Source organism: Hyalella azteca, unplaced genomic scaffold (assembly GCF_000764305.2).
Source record: "Hyalella azteca isolate HAZT.00-mixed unplaced genomic scaffold, Hazt_2.0.2 contig4664, whole genome shotgun sequence".
NCBI classification, from domain to species: domain Eukaryota; kingdom Metazoa; phylum Arthropoda; class Malacostraca; order Amphipoda; family Hyalellidae; genus Hyalella; species Hyalella azteca.
Window position 1 is genome coordinate 388,368 of NW_025934876.1, and position 11,639 is coordinate 400,006.

The following is an 11,639-nucleotide window of genomic DNA, read 5'->3' on the forward strand; positions in this document are numbered from 1 at the left end:
ATCGAGCATCAGGCCAACTGAACAGCAGAAGATTAAATTTAAAAATGCGGAAGTGGGATTCAATGTCATGAAATGGAGCAAAAACTAAATTGAAATGAAATGTTTTTGAATCAAAAAGCACATAATCAATGTCAGCTGTTAATTTAATAGTACAATATACGAGGTGTGTTTTTACAGTAAGTGGCGTTTTGATATAAAAAGTCGAATTTTTCCAAAAATAATTTATTCACTTGGAAGGCCAGACCTTATTGTACTTTTCTAAATTATTCCCAATAATATTGAAGCCTTTATTGTATTCTGGGACAAGCATTTAGATGACAAAAGAAGCTTGTCGCCTGATAGGACAATATCTCCATGAACAAATCTTGAGACAGCAGAAAATTTTTCAGCCAAGGACGAAATTGTGTAAGTTATAGTCAGATTTCTTACACTTTACTGACCAATTTGTCAATCAGATAATCTGATTTAAAATGACTGAAAGTCTCCCACTTCTTTCCTACTCGTGAATGTTTGTGCGGTCATCTTCAAAGGCCTTAACCCATTCCCGCCCCATTCCATAACTCATAATGCTTTCAACATACACTTCACTGAGTTAGCAACGTGTCTCAACTGATTTGAAACCTTGATTACAAAGAAACGCACGCACATTGCATTTGGTGGTATTCTCACAAGCGGAGGCATATAAAATAACGCAAACAGATGTTTACTCGATAGGATGGTTCCGTAATGACGTCTGTGGCCTTCTATAAAATGTAGCTACACGATGCACATGCGTTAAACGATGGCCGCAGCGCTGCGTCGGCGTAATTTGAAGACGGTACCTACTGTAAAAACACGTCTGGTATTAGTGACTTAATTTGACTATGCAGTTCAAGATGTATTGCCTACCGAGAGTATGAACAGAATCGTACTAATTGAATTTCAACTGTATTAATTAAAGCAAATATTGTTGAAATATTACGGTTTGTTTGCTTAGATTAGAATTTGTTCAAAGTTTGTTTGGAGTGAAGATTGTGATGGAAGGCAGCCAGGCAAGTTCCACGTGTCGGCGCACAGTCAAGGTTATTCACAGCCTAGCGGTGGGTGACTATCTAGTGCGGACTCAGCGCCGGCAGACGTGCGCAGTAAAGCAATAAAAACCTGCACGGCGCGAGGGAGACGGTCCATTATTTGTATTAATTTTATAAGTAAGTGCAGTCATTCGATTCAGCCGCTTCTAGGTTTCAATCTTTCTCAATGCGAGTTTGAGACATATTATATCTAAATTTTACTCTCATGCATTAGCTCATTATTTTCTTACACATCATGTAATTAGATTCAGCCGCTTTTTGGTTTCAATCTTTCTCAGTGCGAGTTTGAGACATATTATATCTAAATTTTACTATCATTAGCTCATTATTTTCTTACATATCTATTGAATAAATCATAAATCGGCAGACAAATTATTGACCTTCAGTAATTTTTCTTGCACAGAGCTGGTGGAAGAAATTCTGCTTCTTATTGATGGGATTAATTTAAATATTTGGCAGTACATCAGCGGGCTTTCAGCCCTAATAGATTAACTGGAAGAGACCTCGGCCGCCCAATACATTCATCTTTAGCCACGTTATTATAATTGATTTAATGTGCGTATGAATGTTTTCACTCATTAGTGTCGGTATTTAGCGACTCGCGCAGTAAAAATGCGAAACAATCAACGAGGCTTGCGATGACGCACTTCGTCTGAATTACCATACAGCATTATGAGATAAAATTATGTTCCCCCGCCAAACAATATATTTTGAATTGTTGAGAGAAATTCAGATGAGATAATTTAATATAAACAAAAAGTTTCAGTTTTTTTTTCAGCAGACCAGATAACAGCGTACAAGGGATCGAGCATGCCATCGCCTCATTAAAACGACATTTACACGCAATTTATTGACTCTAGGTGAAGGCAAGATACTTTTTAATATAAATAAAATAAAAAGTTGTCTCCTCCGTCAATAATATAAAGACAGAGATGGCGTTATGGAAAGATCGGGTTCCAAAGGCCGGATGCCTTGTGAATCAAGTCACGAAAAATTCAAGAATCGGCAACAGGCCATGGGCCTATTTCTTCAGTGCCGACACTTCTATTCTATTCTATTCTATTCTAACGCCTGCCCCCTCCTGTTGTCTCCAAGGGAACTTCGCAGGAGTTCTGGACGTCACACGCGCGTCGCAGCCTGCCCGGCAACCTACCTGCCTCTGCACAAACTCGTCCTACAGCATAAAGTACGAGAAGCAATGCTGCACCCCAGCAAGTTTTTCTAGAGCAGTAACTTAGCTTAATATATTCACACCTGTTCATGGACTATATGATGGCAATACATTTTTAAATCATTACGTCCCATTTTTAATTTGAGGGGATCTTTCTGGTGACGGAAGCATCGGATTTTTAATAACTTCATTTTCCGAAATGACAAATTCTGATAGTTTTTGTCACTTTTTTTTTTATTTTTCGCGATCAAGCTTTTCTTTGAACATTGTTTCAATACATATTTATCAGTCTTCAAGTTGCTTCGCAGACCAACAGGAACATCGATCCAGAAATAAATGCGGCACAACAGATTTGGATACTGGTTCTACTCAACAGTATTTCATCATTTCTTTAGAAATATTGATACTCAAATTAAACCTTTCAAAAAAGTGGTTTTACGTGCTGAAAATAAATTTTTTACATTGCCAGCTGGGGGACAAAAAAATTGAAGCAAACAATTTCACAGACAGCTAACGAGCTCCGTTATAAAGTCTTCGCTTATTAGAAAATTCAGTTAAAAACCCCTTACCAAAATATATTAACTATTTTAAGCGTTGCTATTTACAAGGGAGGCTCCATGTTATAGAACTGTTCAGAATTCTACGCTGAAGACATGCATAAGACAGGACGATTAAATACTTTGAAAAACAGACCATAATATTGTTTAGGGACCTAGCTGTTGTTTAGGGTCATTAAATAATTTACAGATAAGAACTATACGTCGAAATCACTGAATACTCTACGGAGGTAACCTGTATATTAGGTAATTCAATACTCTACATACATATATGAGACCTAAATGTTAAGGTAATTGAATACTTTGAAGAGACCAATCTCTGAAGGTCTCTGAAATGTTCGCATATATTACCTATTTTTGGATATTTGAATACTTCACAGAGAAACCTTTATGCTTGCATGGTTAATCAAATACGGTACAGAGATGACCTACGTATATATACGTAAGTATGTGTTGAAGTAGTTGAATACTTCGCAGAGCATACCTGCGGGTTGGCGAGATTAAATATTTTGTAGAAGAGAATTGTAAACAAAGGTAAGTGAACATTTTAAAGACAAGTCTTGTATAATAAAGCAATTGAATATTTTAAAGAAAGTATTCATTCGGGTGAATGAATACTCAGACGAGACCTATGAGTTGTGGGAAGTGAGCGCATTGCGGAGGAGACCTCTGGCTGTGTTAGGGCAATTAAATACTCTACAACCATGACCAGCATTTAAAGGTAACTGAATACTCTACAACTATCACCAGTATGTAAAGGTAATTGAATACTCTACAAATATCACTGTAGCCGGCCAGATATTGGCCTCGTTTTGTGTACTTAGTTTCAAGCCGCGTCGACTTCAAGCCGCCGAAAGACGACTGCAGAGAAAAATGTGCTAGCCGAACTGTCTTCGGATGTAGTCGGATCCAGTAGAGCGACTTCATCATTACCTTTGTTGTGCACATCATTGCTGAGTTATCGTTCTAGGTCATCTTGACATGTTAGGTGGAATTGTATTTTACGTTTTCAAGTAATTTCTGCGAACCTCTTGAGTAAATATTATCCTGAACTTCATCCTTAGTCTTTTCAATCTATCACGAACCGTAGGGCCCGCTTGCAGAGGCCTAAAAGTGTTTAGATGTAGTAGTTTCCCGCTACATCACCAGCATGTAAAGGTAATTGAATACTGAAAAGACCCGAATTTTAAGAAACGGTAATACCGTTTCTTAATATTGGTCTCGGCAAGCATAATGCTAAGATTCTTTAAGTACAGACGTTCTCTAGTGGGTGCTGGGCATTAGTCGTGCATTAGATGAGAATAAATGAATTTTTCTAATGTTCTTGCCACTGGTTGTTTCCGGGCATGAATGATTTTATTTATTTTCGGATAACTCTCAACGCCCCAAAAATACGTTCTCATTTCTCATCGGCACTCAGATGTCGGAGGCCTATTCTTTACTGTGCATAATCTGTGAGCTGCCGGCTTGTGAAATGCTGTGCATGACGAATTTTGCAATAGCCTATTTTCAGCATTCAAACTCTTCACTATTATTTGTAACTACGATAATTTCATTTTCTCCCAAATTACTTGTCAGTTTGAAAATAAAGACATACTGTGTTCAAATTCAAAACCCTGGGAAAGTATTTTTTGTACCTAGTTCACAAAAATAAAATAGTATAACGGGCACATGCTGGTATTACATAATTACACGTCAATTGTACCAGGAGGCCCATCTTTCAATTATGATGAAATTTTACACACAAAGATGGTTAATGCCTCAAATGAACTTTTATCTCAAAATATGAAAACGACTGAGATTATTATAGGAGTCCTCAAAATGTCTCATAAAGCACGGCGCAATATTTACAATCTATGTTAGCTAATACCTTAAAAATAAATGTGTCACTAGAATTAATATGACGTTCCTAAACAAATTAGTTCCAATTATTTGTTGTTGAAATTTTCTGTGTAGAAGGGTAATCTTTGCCAAAATTTGGGAAAACATAAAAAAGTTTATTGCTTTTGCTATCACAAGAAAATTTTGAATTCTCATTGATTCTTGTGCAATCATTACTCACATAAATACTATCGTATATACCGAAATTTGACGCATAATTCACATTGATTCTTCGGTATAAAATGCTCTAAACTTGCTCATAGAAGACTCGGGGCCATTTTCACCTATGTACTAAAAGTAAAATAAAAAAAATTCCCTAAACCCATTTTATAGAAACAGCATTCATTACGAAAATGGTGTGCTATAATGTATGTTAATTCTATAGAATGTTTTTCTTAAGTGAAAAGACTTTGTTAGAAAAATATTGCGCTAGGATCATTACTATACACTCCACGGGAACGATGAGACTTTTATCTAAACAGATTCTATTTTGCAACAGGCAGTATATAGAGTATTATCACCACCATGGCATTCATAGTTTGATTACAATACTTCCATTTGAAATTAAAAGCACCATAATCTTTTGATATTAGAGTGGAGTCATCACAATTAAAAATCAACAGTGCAAATGTTGGCAGCTTTTTAATGCGGAGGATAAAGAGTTAACGAATTATATATATTACATTTTATAAGGAGATTTCAGATGAATAAATTGACTTTTTCGATTTTTTCCAAGGTTTGCCAGGGGCCACCTGGTTAAATTGGGGTAATAACTATGTAGGGAAGACATCCGTTGATTTCACTACTAGTTGCACATGAAAAGTTGATAAAACTTTCCCTAATCATACGTCTGTGTAATTATCAACTCTTCCAATACGAACTGATATAATATGCACTCATAATTGCTACACTACGAAATTATTCATCAGTGTAGTCCAAATGATTGTACAAATTTTGTAAAGTGTCGACTATACCATCGAACTTTTCACATTCGGCTGATCAGTTTGGCATCTAATAAATTTGTAAGAAATTTCGACTCCAGACCGAAAATTCTCCGAATTTTTCGCAAAAGGTCGAAATTTAGATCACACTCTCTGGGAATAATTTATATACCACTTAATTTTTTCAAATTGAAAATTTTTCGGGAATTTTCCAGGTTGCATGCTTCAATTATTGCCACCAATTGACAGGGCCGGGTACTAAACTAGTGACCGAGCTTATCAACATACATGCATCAAGTAACTCATGCGGACTGCTGGTCTGGGTTTAGGTTCAAGGCACGAACAAGTCCTCAAAGAAGGAAGGTAAGGTTAAGTTTGGTTAGGTTAGGTCAATTTAAATTTAGTTGTTCAGGTTACTTTCCCTACCAAAATAGCGATTATTATAAAACCATTTATGATTTAATTAGTTATGCGTACAAGAAAAGATCGCGTAGGTAGCCTTAGTCAATTAAATCAATGAGATTTCTCTGAAGCCATTCCTCGGAAACCGTATTGACTTCGAAGTCTAATTGTTTTTCGAATGTTCGAAAACAACGCAATTCACAAGTACAGAATAAGTGCATAGTAAGTAGAACGATTGAAGCTGTGCAAGTAAACCTGTTTTATGGGGCTCTTGGTAACTGATCAGCAATCCGGTTCCCCGACTGCATACTTCACTGGTGCCCGACGCGTTGCAAGAAGTACAATATGTGCAGCTTGCCGAGCAGAGCTCAGCCAAAAGAAAGGCAGGATGTTCTAAAGCTACGATGTTAATATCAATGATGAAATAGTGAACTCGTGGTAACACAACTTTGCTTTATATATGCTAACATCAGGTAGTCAAGTGGTGTGGGAAATTTTTCATATCATCACGATTTTTTTTTGTTCTATTGTAACTTGAATGGGTTTGCATGGCCGTGTCGTTCATCTTGTATTCTGGTTATAGCCAGGATTCGATCCTTTTACAGCCAGGGTTTGATCATTTTTCAAGTAGAATTAAATCGCGTCGCATTGCCAGTCTTCTCTCTTAATTCGCAATCAATAAATATTCTGCCTTAATACGAGCAACACTGGCAACTTTATCAGCTTAATTTTCATCTTCAATCAACTGGGCTGCAGGAGTTTCTCAAGTCCCGATACTTCTTTCTGGTCTCCTGTTCGCTATTTCACTTCTCTTTGGTTTGTGTAAATTTTGCTAATTATTCCTTAACTTATTCACGCAATGTAATTAATTATTGTGGGATACACCATACAAATTAATTGATCAATTACTTCATTACCTCAAATTATTAATAATTTAAACTTCAACTTCTTGGTACGCGCGTGATCCTTTATATTAGCTGTGGAACCCACTTCTTTAGCTGTGACCAACACTTGTTTCCATTTCTTACAGGTAAGAATTACCTGCAAAATAATATTGAATATCACGATTTTGGATTGGTTTTTATTATTTTCACATTAAGTTAAAGCAAAACACACAAACAATATTTAACTAAAATATGGACAGTTGAGATACATCTATATTCCCAAGTTATTTTAAGCCTTTACAGAAACGCTTTCTATTTCCATAAAAGCTACATTTGGCGTTTTTTGGGCCATTTTCTGTTTTTCCATTTTTAACATTCAGTAGTTGTCTGCCATCATGTTGAAATTCCATCGACCTTGTTATATGCGCTCCATTTCTTTAATAATTTTACGGGAACGTTTTCCATGTTATGTTCCTCACTTACGGCTTCAAGATTTTCTGGAAGTAGTTCACATGTGAGTGAAGGAAATGGACTTTGACACTCAAGTTGCATAACAAAATTTAGTAGTTGTGTAACAATTAAACAACCAGGGTTTTGGTCTTTTTTGTTTGCAAATAAGCCTGTTACAACTTAATTAAATGCATTGCAGGCATTTATTTCTTCCATTTCCATTTTTACGACGAAGGTTTCATCTTCAAAAATTTTTCTAATGTCAGGCCCAATATTCAGATTAGCATCAGATAGACAAGAAAACTTTTCACAAAGATACTTTAAACTCGCTTTCTTTGCTTATTGCTTTCACAAACTGTTTCAGAAACCCCAATTTTATATGGAGTTGTGGTAGAAGTAAGATTTTTTTTGGACCGACTAAACTTTGTTTTTAAAAATTTTCGACCCTTGGAATAGGAGCCTTTGTAATTAGCCTCGTCTGCTCTACATAGTGTTGTTTACTTTTACGGTTATCCCAATGACAGAGGAAACAAGGAAACATTGGTAAGCCACTTGACCGGGCACCATGAAAATATCTTTCAAATACCACAAATGGTTCACTTATGACCAGAATGGCTGAGCTTATCAAAAATAAACTCAATGTGTATTAGAAACGACAACAGAACACAGAATATACTAGAAATAATATAATGAAACCATGTTTGTAAGTATTAAACATGAATACATTGTTTACTTTACAAATCCGTAATGCAAATTGAATTGACCACTAATAGAAGGAATAGTCACCGGGAATTGTATGCATCTTGAGCCAAAAAACAGTTTAAAATATGAAACCGTAGGTGAAATTTGTGACTTTCGCTGGAACTCAGCACTAGAATATGCCTAGAATATGTCTACAATTAATATGCCTGGTGTGGCCTGTCGCCGCTGGAATTACAACTAAATATTGAGAAAAAGCTAAAATTTGGAGTCCTGAATCACAAATTTCTACAGAATAGCTAAAATGTTTATTCTTTACATAGACGCACGAAATTGCCAACTTGTCACGTGCATTTTGGCCATACAACTCAAATTAAAAACTGCCCTAATCTCTGAATGTGTCCAGGAAAAGGCCCATCTGGCAACTTGCGCTTCTACTACATGTTCGCCGAGTGCCAGACCGCTAATTGTCGTTGTTTATAGGTAGCCTCAATTGAGCCCATGGCTGCTGAAGACAAAAGCATATGATAAGCAAGAAATTTTTCACTGCAGTCAATAAACTTTGAAATTATTTCCCTCTGTCACGCCTCATAGACGTAGTTGTGAAGACAACTCGGCATTTCGCGGTTACTATTACGTTATGATAAATAGGATTTTGATTGAAAATTAATATTGCAAGCTCTCAAGTTTCCCCAAAAATAACAGTTGATATAATAGAATTTTTCGAACAAAAAGCTTATTATATTATATATTAAATTATTATTATTATATATTAAAAGTTCCGGTCAAATGACGCGATTTTAGATCTTCTGTGAACAAGGCACGAAAAGGAAAAGAATAGGCGACAGGCCACATCAGGCCTAGCCTTCAGCGCCGACATCACTATAATATGTTATGTTATACAAGGAACGCAAGTCCGATCAAGTGTTTGTCGAAAATCTAAGGAGAATTTCCTGCATCAATGTTGATCCGTTGTAGTACACGAGTTTTGACCACCAAGACTATTGCTTGCGGAAGACGAGCGTCTTGTTGTTAGCGGGCATGTCGAACATCCTGCAGTACAGGAGGCCGTTCTTGAGGGCCTCTTGCTTCAGCACCTGCGTGTCTCTCAGTCCCCAGCTTGGGTCTTGGGACTGACAAAAAGAACTACAATCAGAACTAAGTGCTCTTGAAAATTAAAAGCAATTGACAAATGACGAATCATCAACGTTATGCGTAAAAATTTAAAGGAAATGACCAAAACACTTGTAAAATTTCACTGAATAGGACACTAATTCAATCGATTTGTTTGTTTCGAAGAGAAATTTTACGGCTGAAAAAAAAAATTTTGAAAAGAAATTACCTGCACTTTACCAGGTAGGTATCACTAATAGAGTAGATGCTCTCTTGCTGTTACACAACAGCAATTTGTATAGGTGTAACTAAAATAATAAGGATACGGTCTTTCAAATTTTTAGAAAATGATAAACTAAACTCCTTCTGTCAGCAAATATTACTGAAGGCATTATTCAAGCACTGGTTGACGACTTACCCTAAGGTTCTGGTCGAAGCGAACGTTGCTCTCAGGCTCGATGACGCCGTCTACGGAGTATGGGCCATAAGTGACAAGAAGGCCTCCAGGCCTGAGCACCTTCCCAGCAGCTCTGAAGAGGCCTTCAGTGCAGCTATAGGGCGAGATGTGGATCATGTTCACACACAGCAGCAGGTCGTATGAGCTGCCGCTCAGTGGACCGCGAGGCCACTCATCGGGATCCTATATTAAAAAATTAATTTTTGAAAAAGCAGATGGCGAATCTTTAAAAAAAGAAACTCTCACTGTTTGATAAATTTCTAGTAATCACTGACCAAGTAGAACCACAAATAAACTTCCAAGGTAAACGCACTAATGTATAGGTCCCGAAACTTAAGATATTCGAATTAAAACCTTGGTGATGTCGACGTGCAGGGGTGGGAGGACGTTATTGAACGTCGTGTGGTCGCTGGCATAGGTCGCGATGCTGGGCAAATATCGCTTATCAAACTCCGTCGGTTGAATGACGACGTTTTGCATTTGATTAGCAAAATGTGCGGCGTGCTGCCCCGTGCCCGATGCGATTTCTAAAATCTGTCAGAAATAATGACTGTCAATATTAAAGATCCTAGCACAAAAATTCGTTGCGGAAAATTTTTCGGGAGTGTTCCATGAATATGATTGTTTTTCCACATATTTAATGATGGAGATACTCTTATATTATTAAGTAAAAAAGTTGCTGAAGCTCAAAGACCCTTAAACAATTGTTATAAATAATAGCCAATAGTGATTGAATTATTAAAATACATTCGATATTAACTAGTTCTTATTTCGAGAATGTATTTAAAGTCTCGATAAGCTCCTGATTAAAATAAAGGAATCGAGCATTCAGTTGCTAGCAGGAACATCAACAGTTAATTTCATTATCAAGGTTACTGAAACATGATAGTCAAGGTGCGAATTAAGGTTCCTTCTCGCATTCTAGCAACGTTTCAATCATTTAGCTAACGATTCATTCCGTCATCTGTGTGATCTGTGTATGTCCGGATTCTCAGAATATTTCATCTATATCTAAGAGTTTTTTGAAGAAATATAACATCAACAAATCGAATAGCGCCCTTCCAAAGAGCTCAAGTATCCGTGGCAGGCGCCTTACCTTCACCGGCGATGGGGTGTCCGTAAGGTAATCTTTGATGACAGCTTCCAGAACTTGTGCTATGGGCGCCGCGTTGCGACACGCCGCGCTAAATGTTACCGCTCTCCCAGCGCCCGCCATGTGTTCAGTGATGACGGTACGAATAAATAAACTGCTGTTCTTAGGTCAACGTGCTCAGGTCATAAGACTCGGTGTTTAATTTGTGCGTCGTTCTAGATTCTTATTTCCTCAGAAGCAGCTGACGAAATTATAAACTTAGACTGGATGGGGGAAGTTATTTAACCGCCAATCGTGGCAAAATTTTAAATTGGTCATTCATTTCAGGAATTTGCCTTCAGATATGTCAAGAACTTGACCTCTTGAGAATTCTTACAACGATAATTCCAATTTTGCCATAGTTGAAATTATGGCTTGGTTGAGTAGTAGTATAGCATAGTTTAGGCAATTTCATAGTAAAATTCCGCTTAAATTTATTTTACAATAGCAATGAGCGATTTTTCACGGTGCCAACGAATTAGCCTTTGTTGAGTCATTGCCTTGGTCGAAATCGTGTAGTTTTGACGCGATCGAGAAGCTGTATATTATGAATTGGTCCAGTACTTAAACGACAGTTTGGGTAAAATTTGAACAATTTACGACTCAAGGTCCGGAGGGCAGTCAGTTATCCCCAAGCCTTATGCGCTCCACACACAAAGCTCCTTTGCGGCGAGTCATGACCTGAGATATCGATCGAATGACTTAATTCCTTCCTTTTGTATCCGTTTTTCATCCTACTTTCCTTTGCCAGTCATTTTTCTCATCTGTGAGCGACTTTTCAAAGAGTAGGGCGATCCTGAATGGCCATCACCGTAAAGCTAACGACGATGAGCTAAATTTTGAGAAACTCGGAGAAGAGACCAAAGTTCATATGCTTAAAGA

At 37.2% G+C, this 11,639-nt stretch overlaps 1 protein-coding gene across 1 annotated transcript; it reads right to left on the reverse strand.

The window, feature by feature from the left end:
- Window positions 1-8,908: 8,908 nt before the first annotated feature.
- LOC108664924 (methyltransferase-like 26) lies at window positions 8,909-11,639 on the reverse strand. Its single transcript, XM_018151622.2, has 4 exons — window positions 10,722-11,639; window positions 9,980-10,159; window positions 9,587-9,808; window positions 8,909-9,188 (listed from the first exon to the last, which is right to left on the reverse strand). Exons 1-4 carry the CDS (start codon window positions 10,839-10,841, stop codon window positions 9,057-9,059), a joined length of 654 nt encoding a protein of 217 aa, XP_018007111.1. The 5' UTR covers window positions 10,842-11,639; the 3' UTR covers window positions 8,909-9,056.